Source organism: Chionomys nivalis, chromosome X, assembly GCF_950005125.1.
Source record: "Chionomys nivalis chromosome X, mChiNiv1.1, whole genome shotgun sequence".
NCBI classification, from domain to species: domain Eukaryota; kingdom Metazoa; phylum Chordata; class Mammalia; order Rodentia; family Cricetidae; genus Chionomys; species Chionomys nivalis.
The window spans coordinates 114,041,205-114,068,162 of record NC_080112.1 but is presented as its reverse complement, the minus strand read 5'-3'; the positions used below and the strand labels follow the sequence as shown (position 1 = coordinate 114,068,162).

The 26,958-nt window shown below is 38.1% G+C and overlaps 1 protein-coding gene across 3 annotated transcripts in view; it reads left to right on the top strand.

The window, feature by feature from the left end:
* Positions 1-26,958, top strand: part of Gria3 (glutamate ionotropic receptor AMPA type subunit 3) — a 287,651-nt gene that overhangs the window by 58,695 nt on the left and 201,998 nt on the right. For all 3 annotated transcript variants that reach the window (XM_057760501.1, XM_057760500.1, XM_057760499.1), the window contains exon 3: positions 24,381-24,620. In XM_057760501.1, coding sequence (XP_057616484.1) covers positions 24,381-24,620 — 240 coding nt within the window. The remainder of the gene's footprint in view (positions 1-24,380; positions 24,621-26,958) is intronic.

The window sequence follows — 26,958 nt, the reverse complement described above, 5'->3', positions numbered from 1 at the left end:
CCAAATCAGTCTTGTTCTAGAGTCTACTTAGTCACTGGGCACCTCCAACTTCTCTTTCCTGTAGGCCTCACACTTAGGTCTTTATTATCTCTTGTCTGGAAACTACAGTATCTTCATAATTTCTTTTCTTCACTGCCATCATTCATAGTCATCTCAAGTTTGTATAACTCTTCCTGACAGAAGATTTAAGCCTAAGGATAAACTCTGGGCACACTTTTCCACAGACCCAGTTTTGTTTACATCCTAGGTCTAACATTTGCCTTCTATTCATGTGAAATTCATGAAGTCATGCAACTTCTGGTATTCAATTTCCTCATCTGTAGAATGGGGAGTCACATGGAAAATCACTTCTTGTCCGTGAGCTTTGGTTTCTGGTTTGTCTTTTAGTTTTTTCCAAGTACCCACATATTCATGGGCAACACACTAGAATCCCAAATTTCTAGTTCCTAACAGCCTACCTTCCCTGACAGGAGTCCCTTATAAAAGTCTTGAAGATAGGCTTGATAGCTTAAGAATCTGCTAGACTTTCTGTTTCTGAGGCATCTGTTAGCATGCACCAATAAGCGGAATCCACTGATGTCTTGCCTCTTTTGAAAATTTATTCCAACTGTTTGTGACTTTATATTTACCAAAGTCCTTTTATGCTAAAGATGTAGAAATGAATGAATAACATGCCTTCTCTTCTGCCAGAGAGTTATGATCAGAAATTGAGTCCATGAATATTAAGTATTTGAGGAGAAGCATTCGCTCTATATAGCTGTTACCTGGAGGCTAAGGCCTAGAAGGGCTTGTATGGATAGTTCTTACATAGATACTCTTTTTCTATGTTTACTTCTTCTCAAGAGAAATAGCACACCAATGTTAGGAAAACAATAGTCTCTGCTTTATATTCAAAAGTATTCCACTCATTTTTGTCATGCTTCCTTCCATGTCCATAAGTAATAATGGGCTGCTAGAAAAATAATACAATGTTAAGAGCTGACACTGCTGTAACAGGCTTGCTGACAGATCATCTCTTCTGTGCCCCTTCCTACTTTTGAGCTCCCACTTATTCAGATCCCTAGCACTCAGATGCTGGGGCTCTGCCTACCTGCCCAGTAATGGAACTGTAACTGATTCATTTGCAAGTTTCCTTGTGACTTTGGCCTCGCAAGACAGCCAATTTCTAGTCTCTTCATTATCTCTGTGTCCATGGCTATGTCACAGAGCAACATCCTTGGCCATGACAAATACCCTCCTCACGCCACTCCTCCAGGTTTCTTCTTTGAAAGGATTTGTACCCTCTCTTCTGGAATCTAGTTCACAACTGTTCCTCACTCTGAAGTTCTGATGGCATTATTATAAACAGAGTGGCAAAGTGACATGTGGAAGGGCTAACTCCCCATGTGGTGGGCCAGTTCAGAGGGAGCTCTTTAGAGGAAGCTGTATTCTAAGCAGGCAGCTCGCACTGCCATCCTGGCTCTTTGAAATTGAATAGGTGACAATCCAATTACTGCAATGTATCTGATCATTTCATAGACTGAGGAAACACGGTGAGATCAAAAGACCCTTTCATTTCACAGGCCTGGAACATTCCCTTCCACACTTGGCCTGCTCCAGACAGGACCTTAGCACAGGAATAAGACAATGCCATCTAGTAAAATAACTCTGTTCATTAAGAGCTAAGGCATCCACTGGTAAATGTGTTATGCCGTCGAAACAGTATACCAGGGAATAAGGCAAGCAGATGCAAAATGACAAACTCTCTTCTAAAGAGGCCTAACTGGACTGCAAACTCAAATAGCAAATATGCATCGAAGGCCTGGATAATTGGTCCTTTATCTTCTCCTTATAAAAACAAAGGTTTATTTGCCCTTTAAATGGTCCAATAAAATTAAATTGGCACCTTGTAGTGTGTGCTGAATACATAATCAGAAATAAGCAATAACAAAAAAGAATGAGAGAGCAACTGCAAAAAAAATCTAAAATTTGGGACACATAGCAAAACAACGAAGGAATGTAACATTGTTTGCACTAACAGCTCCTTGTCTTATGGTGAATCCTAGAGTGGCCACTTGGGAAAGTTGGACAGTCCCGCCTGTATCCACGATACCTCTGAGGCAAAGGCTGCCTGACTTTGGAGCACCCACAAAAGACAAGAGGACCAAGGCAAGGCAGGGCTAGAAAAGAAGTGACTTTCTAAGAAGGAGAAATTCAGAACACCTTAAAAGCAAATGCAGTGTTCATAAAAGGGAATGCTTTCTTATATTGCAAATGTCTTTAAACGTATATTCCCTGTAATCCTTCCAAAGCTGCTTGCGTTAAGATCTTCAGAGAAAAAGGCGCAACCAAAAGCCTTCTAATACATACACGTGCAGCAGTCCAACCTCCAGAAACTCAGATAGTGCTTGCTAACTGATGAACAGAAAACAGAGGCAATACTATCAATAATGATGAACGCTTTGCTTTCTGATTTCTAATTTTGATGGGCAGCCACATAAAGATTTATTTACTGAGTGACAATACACTTCGGTATTAACAGTGTGGATGAGAGAGATGGGAAAATGTGTCGTCATTCAGTTACATTTTGGCAACAAATGTATTCATTCAGATATTCTGGAAAGTAATCATGCATGAAAAGGATTTGACTTAGAAATTGCAGAAGGCTTTACAAAACTTTGCACAATGGTTGAGGCACTCAGGCAAGTAAGGAAAGGGAAAGGCAGATGAGACTCAAAGAACGCTTCCCTTAAACTGTGTTTGCTGGAGGTCCACGGTGAGGAGAGAGCTACCTCGAGGTCATCTCTCTCCCTCCACACTGGACTAAAGAGAAGTGCTCTTGAATCTAAGGAAAAAGTTCACATGTATGTTGACAGACAGTTTCTCCAAATTTTATTAGGGCCTCTTCAAGAATTTCATGGGCCCAAAGATTCTTCCATAGTGAAAGTTTTATTGTCTCTACAACCTTCTCAGCACTCTGCCCTTAGTGTGCCAGCCTCGAATCCCATCATTGCTGCCTGGCTGACACTTAGATTCAGTACCCACACTACTCTGGAGCTGTAAGGCCTTCCTAGAGGTCGATGAAAAGCAACATGAGAAAGAGTTTGGGGCTGAAGCGGAAGCCGCAAGGATGAAGACGGCAGCATTGCTTCATTGTTTGAAGGAGACTAAGTCTTGTAAAAAGGGATTTGAAACCAACTTTTCCATGTAAAAAGCCAAAAGACAGCAAAACCCAAATTGTGTACAGAACCAAAAATTACAAGCAATGAAAAAAATACTCATAATTGCCTAATTGCTGGTATGGAACTCTTTTCCCCCTCCCCTCAGAGAGGGCGTCTTCTATATGACTTGGGGAACAATTTAACTAACTACAACTATAATTATTATCATTCCTATAATAATGGGTTTCCCATAGATCTTCATATTTTATATTCATTATGTATAATACACGACATCACGTTAGGGTATATAAACACTGCCCTTGTTAGCATGCTGCCTAGAAGCTGACACTCGGGAAAAGGTGAAATAAAGGTCCCAGATGGAGTCAACAGTGACATGGGAAATAGAAATAGAGAAGTTTGCTTCTCGGGACCAATGTATGCCATCAGTTCTTAAGAGTCTAGAGTATGAAGCAAATTATGCAATGCCTGACTCAAAATAAACAGAATACATTTCTTCACTCTCCAAAAGCTTCTTGGTCATTGGCATGTTACTATCAAACATGGAAATGAGGACATCAGGATGAGCGCAGCTGTCACTCAGAAAGAAAAGGCCTCTTAGAGGCTGAGGGAGATACCCATGGCTCCATGGGGGGAAATTTTCAGTTAGACTTCTGAAGGTGAGCAAAAATCAGAATGGCAGAGACTTCATGGACTGACAATTCATGATTAGCATACAGCATGAGCAAACAGTGGAGAAGGCATAGAAAGACCAGTTAGAACAGAAAGTGTATGAAGAAGAACTACGGAAAATAAATTTGGATAGTTCTTAAATTTTAATAATGGGGAGCTATGTAAGAGAAATCAAGCACTACTTTCTGAATACCTGTTATGTGGCTATTACATATAGCTTGTTGCTTCATGTTTTCTTAGCACAAATTTTAAGATGAAAGATTTAGACTATATCTAATAAGCAATATGGAGCACAGGGCCCAGGTTCTCAGAGTTCCAATACCTAAAATGAGAGTACTCAGCTATCTTCCTTGCATGTCCTTAAACAACCTCTGAGGACTATCTTGAATGTCTTTTATGACTGAATATGCAGATTTTCTTGGGAAATGCCATTATTACCTGAAAATCTGAAGCTTTTAATTTTGCATGGCAATTTTTAAGAGAATCACAGAGTCCTAATTCCTCTTTCTCTTAGAGGAAATGGACAACTTTGATGTGGTCAGATATATTCATTGATAGCACACAAAATTTACAAGTTCACGCGTGACTGAGCAGCAAAGCACTGGAGAGTCTAACTTACTTCATCTGCAGAAGAAACTACATGCTACACAGTTCATGTGCTTACTGGATGCTCGCTATTTCTAGCTATTTTTAGTAGTTATATTATTCCCCATGGAGCAAGTTAGGTGCTTCAGAAGATACACACTTCCTTTAAAGTCACCGAAGGAGCAGCTGTGGGGTAGGTGGAAGAAGATTCAGATGTTGTGTGTTGCAGCAAGAGGTTAGAGCGGGAATCCATTTAAATGATGTTCTGCATCAGTGGCTTCTCTTCTCGCTTCACAAAGATGTATAACTTGGCAGACACACAGGTGGCCTTGAGTGCCAGAGATGCTAGTTGAAGCTATATAGCTAGGCTGGAACTGAAGGCTGGGTGGTGTAATGAACAAACCAACCCCATTACATTCAAATATTTCTGTGGGAACATGTGTTCACCTTCTTACCTCCAAACTTCCCTAATCATTGCTAGCTGGGTCAGAAAGAGAAGAAAGCCCTTCTGCTCTCATCATCAGACACCAATTCAATGATCTTTCAGGTGTGTGAGGGGCAATGCATCTAGAAGGTGCTCAGAGGGTCTGGAGAAGAGAGAGGGACCGGAGGAACAGGAAAAGGAGTAAGGTGTCACCTCTCACAGGCTATAAGCAATGAAGGTACAAATTCTGTGTAGGAAAGCAGTATTCAGCTTGGGACAGAGTATGGTGGCACAACTGTGCGGCCGATAAAGAAACACATTTAACAGATGTGTTTGATAACCAGTACTTCAGGCTCCGGAAACAGTATTTACCTTTACCATATAGTTACTCTGTAGCATTTTCTGTCCTACTTCATTTAGTTTTTAGATGTAAGGTCATGACTCACTATAATGATTTCATAAGTCACTAATGGGTTGTGTCCTGCAGTTTGCAAAAACATTACTATAGGGAAAGGGGTACAAGGATTAGCTTTCATTCACTGTTTCCATTCTCCCTGAACTCTCCAACTTTGGTCTGAAACAAATGGAAAGTAAGGATGGTGAAAAACAACAAGAACACACACACATGCAGAGATAGAGACACAGAGAGAGACAGAGAGAGCAGAGAAAAGTAAAGAGCAAGTGTGAGGTTAGGTTGCTGCCAGAAGCACCCAGTAGGAGGTCTTACAAAGGGGAACTTCTCTATGATTGTCTGATACTGCTCAATTAAAATGTAGTTTACAAAGTCCGCCAAAGTGTCACACTCAAAGCACATAGCCGGTTTGAATTTACATATCTGATCAAAAGGTAGAGAAGATCAGAACTTACCCCTGGCAGATGGCAGTGGTGACAGGGGTTGTTGTTAGCCAGTTTACCCTTCTTTGTCTCTGCCACCCAGCACCCAGCATTGTTTTCTCAGGCCAAGTTTCACCCTACTGTGCTATCTCCAAACAGAGAGATGTTCTCCTAGGAGGCAACACGGAGGCCCAGATATTTTCTTAGTCGGCTGCTGTTTTGTTTATTTTCTTAGTGTGTGGTCTCAATCAGATGGCGAATATAAGCCAATGAGACTGAAGAAGTCATATGTAGTGCAGACTTCTATGCTCACCTTCCACCCCACATTTGCAGCTTTGTGAAGGCCTTCATCATCCTAGCTAACGAAAAGCCATTCTCCACCTTGTAGTTGTCAATAGAGAAGACAAAAGCAGAAAGCTTTTTCATGGGCTCTTACTGAGTTACTAAGTGCTTCCACATTGCAGCTGTCATTAATCCTTAGACACTATCCCTGTCCTCAGCAAAGGAGGATAGGAAAGCAGCTAGCACATTGCCTAGAATGAGTACTGAATAAGTACAGAGTAAACTAGGCTCTAAACATGTATGTTAGTAGGGGTAAGGAGAACTTTAATAGGACCTGTTAGTCTAATGCTATCTGTGATGATGGACATGATTCATGGTAATTGCCCATTCTGGATGTTACTGCCCATGGATCATGTAAAATGTGTCTAATGTGACCAACAAAGAGAATCTTTTACTGTATTTACTTTAAACTCATTTAACTTTAGTATTTTAAAGTGTGTGTAGGTGAGAGATATGGAGTCAGTTGTCTCTCATATTTTTCTTTTTTTTAAAAAAAAACAATCTTTTTTCATTTTTCATACCAATCCCAGTTCCCATTCCCTTCCTCCACCTTCCCCCTCACCCCAGCCCCCATCCATTCCTCAAAGAAGGTAAGGCACATTGTTTTGGGGAAAGTAAAAGGCACTCCCTACTATATCTAAGTGGAGCAAGGTATCTATCCAAAGAGAACTGGTTCCCTAAAAGCCAGTACACGCAGTGGGGATAAATCCTGGTGCCATGGCCACTGGCCCTGAAGTTTTTCCCAGCCATACCACTGTCACCCACATTCAGAGGGTGTAGTTTGGTCTTATGCTGGTTCCTTCCCTGTCTGGCTGGACTTGGTGAGCTCCCATTAGCTCAGGTAGACTGTTTCAGTGGGTGTCCCCATCATGGTCTTGACCTCTTTGGTCATATTCTCACTCCTCCCACTCTTCAACTGAACTTTGGGACCTCAGCCCAGTGCTCCACTATGGGTATCTTCCTTTGTTTCTATCAGTTTCTGGATGAAGGTTCTTTGGTGACATTTAAGATATTCATCAATCTGACTACAGGGCAAGGCCTCATCGGGTTCCCTCTCCTCTATTCCTTAGGGTCTTAGCTGGGGTCATCCTTGTGTATTTCTGGGAATTTCTCTAGTGTAAGGTTTCTTGCTAGCCTCATAATGGCTCCCTCAATCAAAATATCTCTTTCCTTGCTCTCATCTCTGTCCTTCCATCTCGACTATCCTATTACCTCAAGTTCTTTTTCTCCTTCTCCCCTCCTTTTGCCCTTCCACCCTCCCTTATCCCACCACCCCCATGCTCCCAATTTTGTCAGAAGAACTTTTCTGTTTCCCCATTCCAGGTGGATCTATATATGTTTTTCTTAGGGTTCATCTTGTTACTTAGCTTCTTTAGGGTCATAGACTATAGGCTCATTATCCTTTGCTTTACAGCCAATATCCACTTATGAGTGAGTTCGTATCCTGCCCCTCTTTCTGGGTCTGAGTTACCTCACTCAGGATATTTTTTTTCTAGTTCCATCTATTTGCATGCAAATTTCAAGATGTCATTTTTTTTTCCACTGAGTAGTACTCCATTGTGTAAATGTATCACATTTTCTTTATCCATTCTTCTCTTGAGGAACATCTAGATTGTTTCCAGGTTCTGGCTATTACAGATAATGCTGCTGTGAACATAGTTGAACAAATGTTCTTGTAGTGTGATTGAGCATCCTTTGGGTATCTGCCCAAGAGTGGTATTGCTGGATCCTGAGGTATGTTGATTCACAATTTTCTGAGAAAATGTCATACTGATTTCCAGAGAGGTTCTACAAGTTTGTATTCCCATCAGCAATAGAGGAATGTTCCCCTTACTCCACATCTTCCCCAGCATAAGCTATCATTGGTGTTTTTCATCTTAGCCATTCTGACTGGTGTAAGATGGTATCTCAGAGTAGTTTTGATTTGGATTTCCCTAATGAATAAAGATATTAAACACTTACTTAAGTTTCTTTCTGCCATTTGAGATTCTTCTGTTGAGAATTCTCTGTTTAGTTCTGTAGCCCATTTTTAAGGGGGTATTTGAAATTTTGTTGTCTAATTTCTTGAACTCTTTGCATATTTTGTAGATCAGTCCTCTGTCTGATGTGGGTTGGTGAAGATCTTTTCCCATTCCACAGGCTTCCTTTTTGTCTTGACTGTGCCTTTGCTTTACAGAAGCATCTCAATTTCAGGAGTTCCCGTTTATTTATTGTTCCTCTCAGTGTTTGTGCTAGTGGTATTATACTTTAGGAAGTGGACTCATGTGCCCACGCATTGAAGACTACTTCCCACTTTCTCTTCTATCAGGTTCAAGTGTGGTCAGATTTGTATTCAGGTCTTTAATCCATTTGAACTTGAGTTTTGTGCATGGGGATAAATACGGATCTCTTTGCATTCTTCTACATGTTGATATCCAGTTATGCCAGCACCATTTGTTAAATATGCTTGCTTTTTTCCATTTAATACTTTTTGCTTCTTTGTCAAAAATCAGGTTTTCGAAGGTGTGTGGATTAATATCCGGGTCTTTGATTCAGTTCCATTGGTCCTCCTGTCTGTTCTTATTCCAATACCAGTTTTTTTTTTTCAGTACTGTAGCTCTGTAGTAGAGTTTGAAATCAGGGATTGTGATACCTCCAGAAGTTCTTCTATTGTACAGGATTGTTTTGGCTATCCTGGGCTTTTTTGTTGTTGTTGTTGTTTGTTTTGTTTTTGTTTTCTTACTTTTCCATATGAAGTTGAGTACTGTTCTTTAGAGGTCTGTGAAGAATTTTGTTGTGATTTTGATGGACATTGCATTGAATCTGTAGATTGCTTTTGGTAAGATTGCCATTTTTACTATTTTATTTCTGCATGGAAGATCTTTCCACTTTCTGGTGTCTTTTAAATTTCTTTCTTCAAAGATTTGAAGTCGTGTCTTCCACTTCTTTGGTTAGAGTTACTCTGAGATATTTTATGCTATTTGTGGCTATTGTGAAGGGTGTTGTTTCTCTGATTTCTTTCCCAGCCCTTTTATTATGTGTACAGAAGGGTTACTGATTTTTTTTTTTAGTTAATCGTGTATCCTGCCACATTACTGAAAGTGTTTATGAGTTGTAGAAGTTCCTTGGTAGATTTTTTGGGTTGCTTATGTAAACTATCATATCATCAGCAAATAGAGTTTGACTTCTTTTTCAATTTGTATTCCCTTGATCTCCTTTTGGTGTCTTATTGCTCTATCTAGGACCTCAAAAACTACATTGAATAGATATGGAGAAAGTGGACAACCTTGTCTTGTTCCTGATTTCAGTGGGATCGCTGGGAGCTTCTCTTCATTTAGTTTGATGTTGAGTCCGTTTATATTAAAAGATATTAATCACCAGTGATTGTTAATTCCTGTTACTTTTCAGTGGTAGTGTTTGTGTGTTTCCCTTCTTTAGGGTTTGCTACTGTGTGGTTATCTGTTGCTTGTGTTTTTGTGGGTTCTGTTAGATTCCCTGGGTTAAGAGTTTTCTTTCTAGTACTTTCTGTAGGGTTGGATTTGTGGGTAGGTATTGTTTAAATCTGGTTTTGTCCTGGAATATCTTGTTTCCTCCATTGATGGTGATTGAATGTTTTGCTAGGTATAGTAGTCTGGGCTTGCATCCATGGTCTCTCAGTGTTTGTAGCACATCTGTCCAGGACCTTCTGGCTTTTATGGTTTCCATTGAGAAGTTGGGTGTAATTCTGATAGGTCTGCATTTATATGTTACTTGACCATTTTCTTTTGCAGCTCTTAATATTCTTTGCTTATTCTGTATATTTTGCCTTTTGATTATTATATGGCAAGGGGCCTTTTTTTGGTTCTAGTCTATTTGGTGTTCTGTAAGCTTCTTGTACCTTCATAGGGATTTCCTTCTTTTAGGTTGGGGGTGTTTTCTTCTATGATTTTGTTGAATATATTTTCTATGCCTTTGAGCTGGAGTTTTTCTCCCTCTTCTATCCCTATTATTCTAAGATTTGGTCTTTTCATGGTGTCCCAGATTTCCTGGATGTTTTGTGTTAAGAATTTGTTAGATCAGGGGGGAGGACCTTGGACTTCCCACAGGGCAGGGAACCCTGACTGCTCTTTGGACTGGAGAGGGAGGGGGGTTGGAAGAAGGAAATGGAAGGGGGGGAGGAGGTGGAATTTTTATAAAAAATTATATAAAAATTTTTAATAAAAAATAAAACAAAAAAGAATTTGTTAGATTTAATGTTTTCTTTGACTGACGAATCTATTTCCTCTATAGTATCTTCAACACCTGAGATTCTCTCTTTCATCTCTTATATTCTGTTGGTTATGCCTGCCTCTGTAGTTCCCATTCATTTACCCAGATTTTCCATATCCAGAATTCACTCAGTTTGTGTTTTCTTTATTGCTTCTATTTCAGTCTTCAGGTCTTGCACTGTTTGTTTCACCTATTTGATTGCTTCTTTTCTTGGGTTTCTTGGGTTTATTTGAAAGATTTATTGATTTCTTATAATTTTTGCTTGTCTTTTCCTCCACTTTTTAAGAGAATTTTTCATTTCCTCTTTAAAGGTCTCCATCATCCTCATAAAGTTATGTTTAAAGTCATCTTCTCCTGCTTCTTCTGGGTTAGGATGTTCAAGCCTTCCTGTTATTTGACCCTGGGTTCTTGTGTTACCATGTTGCTTTTTAGGTTATTGAATGGATTCTTGTATTGGTGTCTACCCATCTCTTCCTCCAATTGGTCCTGGTAATGTCTTTGCCTCTTGGTCTAATCCTTGCAGTTGCTGTCTGTGTCTTTGGGAACTGTTCTTGGTTGGCTCTGTACTGTCGCTGTCTGTGTCTTAGGGAGCTACTTGGGTCTTTTTTGGCCACCTCTTTTGGTCTGTTTTCTTGGTCCACTCTGTGCAGTCTCAACCTGTGCTTCAGAGCTCCTCTCTTGGTCTTCTCTGTATAGTCGCAGCCTTTGCTTCAGGATCCTTTCTTAGTCCTCTCTGCAGAAAGCTTGCCTTTTGGCTGGCTAGCGACGCCCTCTGTATTTTCTCTTGGTCCTCTCTCCCTTGGCTATCTCTGTGAATTTAAAGCTTGTGTATTAGATTTCCACTGAGGTTGCAGGTGATAGAAGCCAGTTCTCTCTTTTTACTTTCACATTACTTCCAGAAAATAACTTCAGATCTTCAGGCTTCTGTAGCATGTATCTTTACCTGCTGAGCCATCTTTCCAACACTAAATTTTTGAGACAGGGTTTCACTTGGTAGCCCAGGCTAGCTTGAAACCACAAAGTATTCCAGGCGGACCTTGAGCTATCATTGACTCTCTCACCCAAGCCTCCCATGCTCAGGGATTGTAGTCATGTGCCCCTCTCACACTTAGCTAAGTTATATTAATTTAAATGTAATTTGTTACGTATGGTTAGTAGCTACCAGATTGGATAAAACATGTCTAATCACTAGACATAAGAAACACATTTTGAGTAACAGCCCATCTTTCATTAGTAGCATTTTACAAATCTAGAGCTTTTTCTAAATTACCTCCCAGAGCCAAAATGCCTGCCTTACAAGGAATATCTTTGTCTCATTAGCCAAAGTGCTATTAAGGATATACAAAAGCCAGTTTTACCGGTCTTGGTTCTCAGATCAAACCTAAACAACTGCTCTCAATAAAAATACCTTTCTTTTTTTTTTATTCTTTTTTAATTAAAATTTCCACCTTTAAAAATACCTTTCAAACAGATAACAGCAGGGTCCTCAGTGAAAGCCCTCAAGTGATTTTGAGGTACACAATTCTGCACAGACCCCAGTGGCCAAGATAATAAAAAGTAGTCCATACTCCAGTAAATAGCCTCCTGTTCACATTTAGGCAAGCCAGTCCTAATTACATTCAGTGGGCCATGTACAAAAACTAAACAGGATAGTTGGAGGGGACCTTCTTAGGAAGAAAAAGGGTTACATAAGAAAAGGAAGTTGTGAGAGTGTGGTGAGGGGGTAGAAATTACTAAAATATATTAGATATATTTATGAAATTTTTAGCAAATAAAAATTTGATAATTTAATCAATTGAATTTAAGTTAGCAAAAATGCCTTTAATCTAAACTCACTTTTTTTTTCTAGATTGAAATATTTTTTGGTTTTGGTTGCTTGTTTGTTTGTTTTGGGCTGTTAGGCTATATTTAAAGGAATAGAAACTGAACAGTGCAGCACGATTAATTGAAACCCAGAAGGAGAAATTGGGGTTCAACCTGAAAGTCAGAAAAGCAAAACAGCCAGACACTGGCTCTTACCTTTACTTCCATTGGAAATGCCTATCCTGCCTCCAGGAATCTCAGAATGAGACTGTCTGAGAGCTGTCTTCTCCCATTTTATATTCGTCCCTAGGGCTGGGATTAAAGTCATGCACTACTACTGCCCGGTTTTTAAGGCAAACTAGTGTGACTACTGGGATTAAAGTGTGTGTCACCATTGCCTGGTCTGTAAGGCTGACTAGTGGGGCTGTTTTACTCTCTGATCTTCAGGCAAGCTTTATTTATTAAAATACAAATGAAATATCACTACAGGATAGATTTCTATTGGCGTAATAAGGTGAATTTTTTTATGAACACCAAGCCTGGGTTTTATGAGAAACTTGATGACTTTTCAAGAGTAGTGTTCCATCAGGACTGCATTTGAAAATCTTCACAAGGTTACTTAACTTTTTTTTTTTTTTTTTCAAAAAAAGAGATTTCTGGAAACCCGAAATGTTGGGGACCATGGAATTTAAGAGCTGGTCAGGTAGCAGTTATTGTACCTGCAAAAATGAGCAGGTGATTTGATTCAAAACAGTAAAGACTACTGAGACAGCTTTTGATCTTAAGTAATAACACAGTGTTCGAAATTCTAGGAAGAAGGGAGTTCCCTTATTTTTCACCAAAAGACACTTCTCTGTCTCAATATCCCCTTTCCTCTCAGAATCCTCTTTTTTCACATCCTCTCCATAAAACTTAATGATAAATAGTGAAGATACATGGTCAGAAATGGTGAGAAAATAATTCCATCTTTGTGCTTAGGAACAGGTTGAAAAACAACTAAGGTCAGGGTCAATCATTTATACTGCCTAAACTCCAAGTATTTGAAGGACATATTTGCAGGACTAAGGAACTCTAGTCAGAGTATTTATTACCTAATCCTCCTCATCCTGGAAAGTGTAGGGGTGAAGAAGGAATTAGCTCTCTGAGCAATACAGTCCTTAACTGTACCATCTTTAGCATTTTGTCAATAACATAGATATCACTATTTAAAGCCAGCTGGTCAGTTTGCAAATGACGTATAACTGAGAACAACTGTGAATAAACTTATTAATCAAATCAGGTTTTAAATTACTCCCAAGAAAATGGGTCAAAACTATGAAGATATTTTAAAGACATAGAAGTCTTTTAAGTGCAAAAAAAAATGTTGACAGCATATATCCATGTTTGTGAGGTACCTGCCATGACAGAAAATCTTTATATGTCTGTAGGTGTAGAAGACTATGGAAGCTGTAAGAAGTCATTGGCTTCCTTAAAGCTGGAGTTACAGTCAGTTGTGAACTGCCCAGAATGGGTGCTAAGAACTGAACTTGGGTTCTCTGCAAAAGCAATAAGTACTCATAACCACAGAGTTATTTCTCCAGCCCCAGAAATTCTTAATAATTCATATGACTTATACATTCAAGACCACAAAGTAAGAAGCTATTCTATAAATCCATATAGTGGGATTTTCAAAAAATATCATTACTATTGTAGGCAGCACTGACAAATATGTCATGGGTATACCAACATGGGGGTGACAGATCAGTTAGGTTTTATATTTATTTGTTTTTTGATGAGATCAACCCACCAGCAGTTGTACTCAATCCTGGCCACACACTCCAAGTAGGATGTGCGTAGGATTTGACAAAATGGAACATATTCAGAGGAGGATGGGTAGAGTGAGGATGGGCCTGCATCTGGATCCATTTTACACATCTGAAGAATAGCTGGTACTAAGGGTAGTTAGTCTGAAGAAAAGGAGTCATATCTGCATATGTCTGATGGTATGCTATTAAAGTATGAATTAAATATTTGAGCTTCAACCCCTGCCTCTAGAAAGGATCAACAGATGGTGAAAGCTACAGGAAGGCAGATTTGTGTTCCATAAAATAAGGACATTTCTAATAGAATCATGTAAAAATAGAATGCATTGTTTTCTGACAGGGCAAGGCAATAATCATCAGCCTTATTTAAGAGGACATGGTATGTCAATCTAGTTACAGAGACAATATTAGAGGGGTTAGCCAAGCCTAACAGATATACGAAAAATATGAGAAAGGCCGGGCATAATGAAACATGCCCATTATCACAACAATGTAAGAGGCTGAGGCAGAAGCATTGCATGAGTACAAAAGTTCAAAACCCAAGTGGATAACCAAACTATAGAAAGACTCTGTCTAAAGAAAAAGAATGTGTGAGAAAATTAAAAGAGAATATGAATTTGTAACTGATAATTAGACTATTTTGTTACTTTATATGATCTTTAAATTGTGAATTTTTCAAGTCTATAAAAATGACCTACAGACATAAACTACAGTAAACCAAGTAAAATCTTTTAAGAATTGCTTTTATTTGGAGGCCTTCTCTCTCCCCCACAGCATGAGCTGCAAAATGAAAGAAACGTTTTTCAAATCATTTATGGCATGTTACCAAGCTTGAAGATCTTACCCGTCCATGACAAATTCTAAGGCTGAATTTAAGGCACCATAAGAGCATCTGTTTTCCACCTAGCTAAAGAAATTATTTTATTTACTATGAACGGATCAGTGACTCAATTAGTTTTTCAATTAAGAGTCTTGATAGTTTCCCATGTTAAGTGAGTTGCAAGTCAAGATGGGCCCGTGACTATGTTCGATGATTGACAGTGATACATGGTAATGGCAGAGACCAAAGCTGAGAAGAATGAAATCCTACTGAGTTATTTATAAAGACCATGATGATTCCTGGGAACTCAGTACCAATACTGCTTACTCACTGACACTCAGAGAGCAGTTTTGATCATTTTTCTAAAGGAATTTCAGCTACTTTCATTTATTCTTTGCATACCCCTATGAAGTAGGCAGGACAGATGTTAAAAATGACAGGCCTAGAAGTTTAGTGAAATAACAGGCTCAGCGAGAGGCAACCAAGGTATCTGGGGTTGTCATGAGAGCAATGCTAGTCATGTAGTAGAAATTCAAACTTTATTAGATAAATAAATCAATTAATTAATGAATAAACAAACAAGAATGGCGCCAAAGCAGGGTAAGATAGTTTTGACAAGTTGCTTGCCTTTGAAAATGGTATGTCAGTTATGTTAGGCCTTAGCCAAAGTTGGTTGCTTCAACGCTGCAAACGTGACCTTGGGTGATTGCCCAGGTAGCTAGTTGTCTCTGTGATTTGTTGCATGTTTTGGAAGTTATTTGATTGCACTTCCTAATTACTCAGGTAACATTATTTCCCTTCTCAGATCTTCAATGGGGTTGAAGACTATATGAATGTAGTTACTTTCCACTCATGACTTGCCCAAGCTATTTATTATATAAGACTTAAGCTAGTTAGAATAGGATATTTGTACTTATTGTATATAATTTCGTAGTAGGTTTAGAACTCTCTTACTTAAACAAAAGGGGGAGGTGTTGCGGGAGGTCCTTCTGCTCCTCCAGCCAATAGCCGCTGAGATACCAGTCCATTGGGGCATGGTCTCTCTCCCTTTAAAAAAGCTGCCACTTCCCTCCTGGCTCTCTCTTACTTCCTGCTCCGCTTCTGGCAACTAGACTCCCTGATTGTGCAGAGGGCTGTTGTCTGGGACGGTGATCTGTAAGTTTTTTCCCCTTTAAATAAATAACCATTATATTAATCATAATTCCAAACTAGCGTGGGATTGTTTGTGACTTACGCCTTCACCTTCACAAATTTTAGACACATATCCTACTACCAAGCTTTAAAAATTTTAAAGGTGTTGACCCATTTCAGTACCTTCCTGGACATTCTAACAGTGTTGTTTTAGAAAGACCATTTATAGTTAAAGATGAAAAATGAATTTTCCAAAATACATGCGTTTGTGTGTTAATGTTGTGTTTATAAGCCATTATATTCAAGAAAGATAAAATGTTGATAATAAGTGTTTTCTTTCTTGACATTTAGATGTAAGCCACATAATTGCAAAAATAACTAGTTAGACTGTCAAAAGGAAGTGCACTCCTTAGAGCAGAACAGAATGTTCAAGGAAATTAACCCTAAAACAGTAATTAGACCATGGAATCATCAGCTGGAGAGTGGGGCTGACACCTTGTTCTGACTCAAAACTATGAACACCCATTACAGTTATGAAACTACAAGACCAAAGGTCATCGTAGCTAGTGGGAAGTGATCTGTATAAACCCAGGGATGCCATAAGCTAACTTCCTTTCCGCACAAGCTCGACCACATCTTTTTTCTATCTAGTTGCCCTTCTCGTCCATCCCCAGATTAAATATAGACAATCAAAACTCAAGGCCAGGAATGTAAGTACTTCTTTGGTAAGTTTTGAAGTCTTTAAAAATATCTACTTTTCCTAAGCTTCCACCATTAAAAGGACTCTTTAGGGATTTTGTAGACAACTATATATTATCATTTGGGTTAGAGTTTTTTCTATTCAGAAATGAAGTCATCAGCTGAATTTATGTTTCTCAAAGTGTGGGACAGATAGAAGTCTCCTGAAAACAGTAAACAAGTTTTGAGGCATATTTGACTTATTATTACTGCAGTGAAGAAGTACTCATGAATAGAGGCCAAAGATGTTACTAAATACCCTATAGTGTACAAGACAACTCTCATAATGATATCCAAAACAAAATGCCAATAGTGTCAAAGTTGAGAAGCCTTGAGTTGACTCATTTGCAAAGTTATTTTCACTGGTCCATTATTAACTCATTAATCCCAGCACTCGGGAGGCAGAGGCAGGCGGATCTCTGTGAGTTCAAGACCAGCCTGGTCTACAAGAGCTAGTTCCAGGACAGGCTCCAAAACCCTGTCTCAAAAAAACCAAAAAAAAAAAAGTAAATAGAAATTAAGATGCCTATATTTTGACCAATCATTCAGAACATAAAGGAGAAGAGGAATGTGAAAAAGGAAAAATACTGCAAGCATAAGCCCAGTTAAGAGACTATTGTCCATATTATAAAAAGTCTGAGAACATGCACTAAAAATGAATCAAGGATAAATACTCTTCATGCTTTAAGAACAGTGGTTCTCAACCTTTGTGTCATGACTGTTGCATGGGGAGGGAGACCTTGTTCCATCCAGACGCCCAGCTAGCTTACACCTGAAATAACCACACAGAAACTGTATTCATTAAATTATTACTTGACCCATTAGCTCTAGTTTTTTATTGGCTAATTCTTAAGTCTTGATTTAACCCATCTTTATTAATCTGTGTATTGCCACGTGACGGTGGCTTACCAGCAAGATTCTAACCAGCACCCATCTCAGGCAGGAGATCCATAGCATCTGCCACTCTGCTCTTCTTCCCAGCATTCAGTTCTGTCTACTCTGCCTACCTAAGTTCTGCCCCATGAGGCCTAAAATAGTTTCTTTATTCATTAACCAATGAAAGCAACACATAAACAGAAGGACCTCCTACACCAAATGACCCTTCCACAAGGATTGCCTGTGACCATCAGAAAAGACAAATATTGACATTACATTTCACAACAGAAGCAAAATTACAGTTATGAAGTAGCAAGAAAATAAATTTTATGGTTGAGGGTCACAACATGAGGAACTATATTAAAACGTCTCACCCAGCATTAAGAACCACTGGGTTAGAATCTAAGTATATGAAGCATTATAAAACAGTAGAACAAAGGAGTGGGGGAGAAAATGGGGGCAAATATGACCTTTCAGACTTTACATTAGATAAAGAGTGACAGGTTAGGAGAAACATGGACAAGAGAGGAGATTCATGGGATAAAGATGTCAATAAGAAAAGAGTATGCTCAGTCTATGATGCCCTTGAGTTGTTTAGTGAGGAGTTAGAAATCTAGATGTGGAACTCATAAGTATCTACTTAAAATTCAGTCACATGGAAGTAAAATGAGTTGAAATTCGGCTGCCTGGCACATAGTAGGGTTTATCTTTTGTAAATATTTGTTGAAAGAACGTTATGTTTGGTATAAGAGGGCCAGTGATAATGTCTTTGAAAAAATCTTTATTGAACGTTTGAAACAAGAGGACAGCCGGGATGGTTACACAGAGAAACCTTGTCTCAAGAAAACAAAAACAAAATAAAACAATACAAATAACTAAAGTATGTGTGTCTTAATTCCTGTTTTGTGAGGACCTGTCCTATGTGTGAGTTGTCATTGAACTAATGAATAAAACTTTTCAAGTGAGTTTGTCTGAGTATGTCTCCCTGTGTATAACATTGACCTTATCCCCAACATAACACACACACATACATACACACACACCACAGAAACACACCACACACACATACTCATTTCACCAGACCAGAAATCCACAGTGAACTAATGGAACAGCTTCAAAAATCATTGGTTTATATGATCTCTTCAAGTGTCTCCCAGTGTTGTGCTTCACTGATCTGCTAGAATTCAATATACTCTAGTATTATATAAAGAAGCTTCTTAAGATCCATCTGGATCAGTTCCTTCATAGCTCTATTGTTCTGCTTCGTGTTTGCTTCACATGTTAAGTCAGTAAGAGACTTCAGTTTCCTTTTTTCCACTTGATTCAAAGGGGTATGAAAAAATGTTCTATAAACCATCCACAATATTGTTATTTGGATATTTAGAATAATTGAGTTGTTTGACATTTTTAATTACACCTTTTGGAATATGTGTGGTGTAATTAGATACTATGCTGTACATTAATGGTACCTGTCCCAGTCTTACAGATTTGGGGAACTATAAATACAAGCATGACAGCTGGATCTAGCGTTGCTTGTCACTCTCCACTGAAGGGAACACAGCTGGAACATTACAATACAGTCCCTAGGAAAGCAGGAGATAGTCAAAAATAACATCTTCAATGGGAAACACTTCGGTTTTGTAAGTGGGGGAAGATGGAGATAGGCATTCCTAAGAAAAAGACAACTAATCTTTTTCATATCAAGAAAGTTCAGAGGCCACAGGCTAGAAAAGCATTTTACTTGCACACTGGCATTATATAGGGAGAACAAGAGGCAGAGGACAATAGCACATTCTTTAGCCAAATTAGCAGGATTTCTTTTGTAACCAATTATTACCCAGGATCGAGATGGGAAAGAGCAATGAAGAAATGGATTGAACAGGCAAGAGAGAAGCCAGCCTGTGCTACCTAGACATGCAGTGTGAGATTGGGGGCAATGACTTCTGCGGGGAAGACAATGATAGAGTTAATAGAGAGCAAAGTATGCCAAGGGAATAATAGCTGAGTATATGAAGTTAACATCCTTTCATGGTTTACTTATTTATATCATTTGTTGGATTTTCCTGTCAATAATAATTAAGATGTATGAGAAGATGATAGTTATTCATTCCTCTATGAGTTCCCATCTAGCTCATAGTTGAAACCCAATTAACACTTTGAGAAAATTAAGAGCTAGTACTAATGGAGTATCTCTATATACCCACATTAGATGCCTCTCATCAATTTACTCAGTTTCATTTTCACAATGGTGCTAACACAGATACTATTACTGTTTCAATTCTATAAAAAAGAAACAAGGTCAAAGTCACAGAACAACTAATAGATACACTATTTGAACATCTAGGCTTATATTAGTTACTTCTCCCATTGCTGTGAAAAAAAAAAAAAACTTCTGACAAAAACAACTTAAGGACGAGTTTATTTTGACTCCCAGTTCAAGGGTAAGTCAAACATGATAGGGAATTCATGGGATCCTGGAGCATCAGATGGCTGGTCCCATTGTACCCATAGTCAGGAAACAGAGAGAGATGAATGCTTGGGATCGTTTTGGTTTATCCTTTTTATTCAGTCCAGGAAACCAACCCATGGAATGGTGCCACTCATGTTTAGGGTGGCTCTTTCCATCTCAGTTAAACAACCTAGCAACTCTATTATGTGCATGCCCACCAGTTTTACTCCTGGGTGATTTCCAGATCTTGTCAAGGTGGCAACCAATACTAATCATCTCAAGAGTCTAATTTGAAACCTACATATATCACAGAGCTCCTATCCAAGGCTCACAGATACTAACTAATCAACATTAAGTCATGCTGCTTATTGGAACCAATATCTGCCTGTCTTAAAAGATATCTTCTTCCTAATGCCTTTATAATAACAATACCAAGACAAATTTCTCTTCCATCGGTATTTTACCATGGACAGTCTTCTAAGATGTAGAAGAAATGGGTATGGTTCACTAAGGATTCAGCAAACAGACATCCCACAAAAAATCTCAAGTACCAAAAGTGTCACCAACCTGCCACTGGCTCTTCTTGGTTCTGAGGGCTGGGTGGGACTGAGAAAGGTAGCTGGGATACATCTATATCCCTTTGACTGACAGTAAAGAATTGAAGGTAAGTTACTTTCATGATAGGCAAATCCTAATCCACACTGCCCTAGATAACTCCGGAATAGGGATGCTGGGGACATGCTGGTAAAGCATTTCTAAGAGCCTTATTCATAATTCATTGTGCAACCTTAAAGAAGACATTTTTTTTATATCACAGTTTCTTTATGGTAAGGAATGTAAGACCAGTGGAAATCTCTTCAGACACATGAACTCAATTTTGTCTCTTTTATATATTATCTTTCTATATAGGTATTAGACTTTCACACATAAAATTTCATTTCAAGCAGGGATGGTGGCATATGTCTTTAATACTAGCTCTTGGGAGACAGAGGTAGACAGTTCTGTGTGAGTTTGACGCTAACCTGTTCTACATAGCAAATAGTAGGACAGTCAGGGATACATAGCAAGACTCTATCTAAAAATTTTTATTTCAAAGGTTTCCAACACCAATAACTATGCTTGAAAAAGCTATAAATAAGGAAAGAGCTCATTAGATTACTTCCAGTTCACTCTAGGAATCTAAAAACATACTTTCTGTTCAATTAAACTTCTGAGAATTTTATATATAAGTACAGTATTTTCATCATATCTACCTCTCTCTCCCCTTCTAACTCCTCTACTTCCCCTAACTCCCTTTAAAATTTACAACCTCTTCTTTACAATATTGATGTTATATATTACACATAATTAAGTACAGTAATATTAATATTGGTATGTATACACATATACTCTGTGTGTGTGTGTGTGTGTAAAATAGAGATTATTCTGTGAGTAAGTTCAGTGTTCCATTTCAGTTGTACCTTTGTAGCCACAGAAGATTACAGGAATCTCTTATGAGAGGCCCCACCAAGGTGCTCTGCTGTATTCCAGCTTCTTTCAGAAGCTACTACAACTGTCCTCTTGTGCCAGCTCTCCCCACTGACCTCATGTTCTCTGAGCCTTGTATTTGTGTTATCTACATTTATTGCAGTGGATGGAACAAAGGAAACCCTCTACAAGTGTCAGTCTTTGCTAGGCCTTTGCATTACATGAAGACAGTAGAACATTTACTGAGGTTCTTTTAACACTTGCTGATATCCACCATCACGTGTCTGTCTTTAGGACTTGGGAAAAGTTTGTCAGAACAAGCCAAAGAGAAGAGACACATACAGCTAAAAAGTCATTATCTATGTTACACTTCTTGGATTGAGTGATGAGTTTCTGGATATTTATTATACTCTAAATAAATAAGCAAATTCAATGAAGTATGAAAGCTTCATAAATGACTACTTAGTCTCAAAATAATAGATATAAGAGGAAAACAATACTTATTTTTCTATTATCCAGAATCTCGTCACTATCATTTCCTTTCATTTTTTTTTGTCAAAAATAAACTAGTCAGAATAGGGTTTTCTATGCTAAAAAATGTTGCATTTCTTCAAAGCCTGTTTTATGTAGAGCCCCTGGGGTCTTCCTTTTCATATTTTCTAGTTGGTATGGAGCTGACAACTATCAGTTTTCCTCTGAATCATTTTGTTTGAAGGATGATTGCTTGTTCAAACCTTTTAGCTCCATAGCCATTCATAGGGACATCTTCTTTCTTAAATTATAAGTAAAATAAAGATGTCCAATTAGTTGAATTTAAATTTCAGATAAATAACAATCAAGCTTTACTGTATGAATTTGAAGCATGCTTGTACTAAAATTAATTTATTATGTATATTAAATGAAAATTTAATTGGAAATCTATCTTTATTTGCTAAATATGAAAACTCTATCTCATACATGTGAATATTTATTTAAAGATAATATTGGATTTGAACTTCAAGGATTTTAAGTTTCAGGGTGCTCATTTATTTACTTAGTAACTGAAACATTTTTGATCTCTAAACTAGCAACTGAATAATAAAGGAATCAATACTTTATAAGGTCCATGGAGAAATTAAGTGAGATTAGAGTTGTACTAGTAAACACAATCCCTAGATAAGTATTATTTATCACTCACTGATTTTTCCTATTTTAAATAACTATTACTGTTACTGCTGTGTGCTTTTTTATCATTAATATGCCTATAAGCATTATTATTGGTCATTATTTGACCTGATATCACAAACCCTCCATTTACATGATTAAACTTAGAATGGAATTTTCCTTAGCATTTCCTTTCATGATAACCTTAGTATTTCCCTGCATGAAAACCAAAGATCTTTTTGGTTCTAAGTACTCCCTTTGGCTCTCATCTTCTAGTACCCACGATCAATGTACTAGCTGCCATACTTTAATTAATATAAAGAACTTTCCTGTCCATATGTCTTGAGGTCATTTAGAATTTCTACAATCAAAGGAGATGGTCTACTATACTGGAGATGGTGCTAGAGATGAGGGAGTAAATGATAATCTTTGAGATGTCTCTACCTCAAGCTAATGACAAGTTGGTTTACTCAGTGAGTGACCCTAACCAACATAGATTTAAACAGCATGTGTGGAGAGCAAGATACCACAGATATCAAGAACTCGATTTCTCATAATGTTATGAAGAAATTATTTGGATTCTTCTCTACTTGCCTACCTTCTACTTTCAATGTTTTCTTTCATTATGTTGCTGAATGCCTTTACTATTTCTCCTCTCAGGGAGGATCTCAGACATGATCATTCTCTTCTCTGACCCACTCATTCCCATAACCACTCATCCTTCTGCTTTCCCACTCATCTCAACAACTAATTGGACATATTAATTTGTTTCACCATAATAATGGCTTTAATGATTCTACTTAATCCTTCTCCCAAGCCACAGTCTTTTCTAATGCCATAAAACGAAAGAAATGAGCCTAACACAGAAATCTATGGTTTCATAGCAGATAAGGGAGACCAGGCAGGACCTCTTAAATCACATTGCATTATGCCTGTTATGTCTGCTTCGCATGAATGGAAGGGAGCAGTGGTGCAGATAATCGAAAGATCATTTCCACTTCGTTTGGGAATGCACCACACAGTGTTGTTGTAGCTGATTTGCTTTGCTAATTATGTTCTACTGAAGCTAATATTGAAATTGGTTCAATTTTTTAAGCTCCTTTGGGCTAGAAGAGAGAAGAGGCAGTGGCATGGCCCACTTTGAAATGAAGGAAAACTGACAACAATGAGGGGGCAAAGAAATTTTTCTATTTAGGCTAATGAGTTCATCAGATAAATGGAATACGATCAAAGTAGAACTTGGCCAATTATGCCTGGGCAGACCAACCAGCCAACTGTCTCCTGTGGTTCAATAGCCACTGAGAGGTCATTCATTCCCACAGCCTGTCCACAATCCGAAATCCTCTAAATTAGTACTCTACGTGAAGGGTCTTTGTCGTAATACAACCGTGGTTGTAGCTCTATTTAACAGCAAGAATAACACATTTCCAGGCAGACACATTAGCAGTTAGTCTGATTCAAACTGTATCCACTGTATTGACTTAGAAAAGAACTGAAGGCGAGAAAGACAAGTGTGCCTTGATAGTTGTATCACCACACTAAGGGTGGGAAGATAAGAGCCTGAAGTGTCATGGAGGTGAGCAGGGAGACTTGGAAGAAATAAGACAACTGCTGCCTCTTTTCTTTCTGAGTTTCTTGGCCACTGTAGACACAGATAATATGTAATTCTTGCCAATAAACATTTCTCTTTCTTATTTTCCAGCAGGGCAACTAAACTTTCAGAGGGTTTTATATATTTCTCTAGAGTCTTGGCATCTTATTTTGGGTTTGTTGTTTGTTTGTTTGTTTGCCTGCTTGCTTTTTGACACGGGTAATTTAGAGATTAATTGTGCATTGGCTTTCTAACTTTACAAGCTGCCATGGGGGACAGCTGACCTATTGAAATGCATTTCTCTCTTTCTCCTCACAGTCTGCTCCCAGTTCTCCAGAGGGGTGTATGCTATCTTTGGATTCTATGACCAGATGTCAATGAACACCCTGACCTCCTTCTGTGGGGCCCTGCACACATCGTTTGTCACACCGAGCTTCCCCACTGATGCAGATGTGCAGTTTGTCATTCAGATGCGCCCAGCCTTGAAGGGGGCCATTCTGAGTCTGCTGGGCTACTACAAGTGGGAGAAGTTTGTATACCTCTATGACACAGAACGAGGTAAGAAGATGCATCTAGTTTACTCTATGGGTATTCATGTGACAGTGATTTTTAAGTGTCATCACAGTGCCTCCCTTTCTTCCAGTAGATACAGTTTAATTTTCCTTTAAGTTTATTTTCAGTATTCAAAATAAATGAAACATGAGAAATCAATTGTAATCTTAGAACCTAATTATCCAAGTCATATACAAAATTCCTCAATAAAATGTGATTTGGGATACACCGTGGAAATAATTTTTGTAAGAGAACTCATCAAGAAAAACTTTATTTGATGGAAAATAAATGAAGTGTAGAATACTATCAAATAAAGTTTTTGATCTAGAAAATAAAAACTTCCATGTACTACTATGTGTGCATATGTGTGATCTACTGTGCCACAAAGGATATGGAAGCCCAATCTGGAAGGTGTTAGAAAATGAATCTTACGAGGTTATGATGATTGTCCTTTCAAGATATACTAATTAATATGTTGAAACATACACATAATAATACAACTAAATGTGCCCCCCAAATTCAGTTGTTTCTGTTGTTTTCCAAAATGAAACTGAGGGCCCTTATTATTATGATGTTCCATCAGTGTTCTGATATCAGTTATTTGCCTGTAGACTAAATATCGATGGTTCTCTCTGAGTCTACCACTTCAGATTCAGAGGCGGGAGAAACAAATGAAAGGTCTTTCTTCCTGGTCCCTGGGGTAGCTAAAGAAAAGCTCTTTCTCATCAACATAATTTGAAATGCTAGCTTGCTCCTGAGAAGCAAGAGCATTCTTCACATTCCTCTGATTTAGCTGCAGCACCAGATCATATCATAAAACAGGCAAGCCTGCCTTTGTCTCGGACACATACCAGCAAAGAGGGGTTGAAACTCACTAATCAGGATCTGAGAAATCTGATACTAGCTAGCTTTCTGATCTTGACCAAGTCTCTGGTACTCTCTTGAACTTGATCTCCTCACCTAAGGTGTGTCCCTTTTTTAATCTATAAAATTCTATGGTTCTGTGATCTCTTTTGACAATATACCAGACACAATAAACTTTGTATCTTGGAAATAATTGTAACTTAGATATTATCAGTGAGTCAATCTAATGATTTTGCAAACTACTATCTATCTTTAATGGTGTATTCTACCTCTAATACAGAATTATATAAAATATAGTTCCAATAGGTGTGAGCAAAAAAGATCATTTATGTGGCAATTCATGCTATACTAGATTCTGATTGCTTTAAATATTGTAAAAAAAGGTAGCATTCAAGAAAAGCAGAGTTTTGGGGCTAGAGAGATGGCTCAGCGGTTAAGAGCATTGTCTGCTCTTCCAAAGGTCCTGAGTTCAATTCCCAGCAACCACATGGTGGCTCACAACCATCTGTAATGAGGTCTGGTGCCCTCTTCTGGACTTCAGGCATACACGCAGAAAGAATATTGTATACATAATAAATAAATAAATATTTTTAAAAAAAAAAGAAAAGAAAAGCAGAGTTTTCAGAGACAACTCCTTAGAGTAAATGAACCTCTACAGCAGGATTTCTTGAGGAAGGGAAAACAGGAAGATCATGAGGCCTCAACTCTAAACAAAGACCTACCAAGTAGTCAGTCCTGAGATCATATACCTATAAATAACATTACATGGACTGAGCAGGTTATATTTATGTATTTGGAAATATTTTTATATGTGTGACAAGCAGTTTAAAAAGTAGACCATGAATTTGAGAGATAGCAATGGGTAAGGGTGCATGAGGGACTGCAGGGAAAGAAAGGAGGAAAACAATGTAACTCTATTATAGATTCAAACCCAAAAATTATTATATGTTTTTAAAAAGAATAGAGACAAAGGAGAGAATACAAAGCTCTGTGTGTTCGAGCAGAATCTTGATTCACTAGGGTAACAACGTTGTTTTAAACATTGTTTAAAAATGTCTAATTCACGATGTACTCTATTTTAATGCATTTACTTCCATCAAAACACTGAGACTGAATTAGTTAATTTCCATATATTGCATGTAATGCAATTTGGAGCATTGTAGTTTTCAGAACTAAAGGCTGAAAATCATCAGTTTCTCTCCCAAAGCTTCTTTTTTCCATTAAAGATCAGTTCTCTTAATGCTATAACTACATTCATCTCAAAGAAGACCCAATGCATGCATTCTCTCGCCATCACCTATAAACAATCTCTGCTCCTTAGACCTCTACTGTGAAAAAGAAAGCTGACACCATCTAAGTCTGCTTCTTATCCCTCCTTTAATCCTTAAACCATCTCATTAAATAGTTGGAGCAATTCTATGATCTGACATCCAAAAGAAACATTTCCGATTGAATGTTTATTTCCATGTTTATTTCCTCT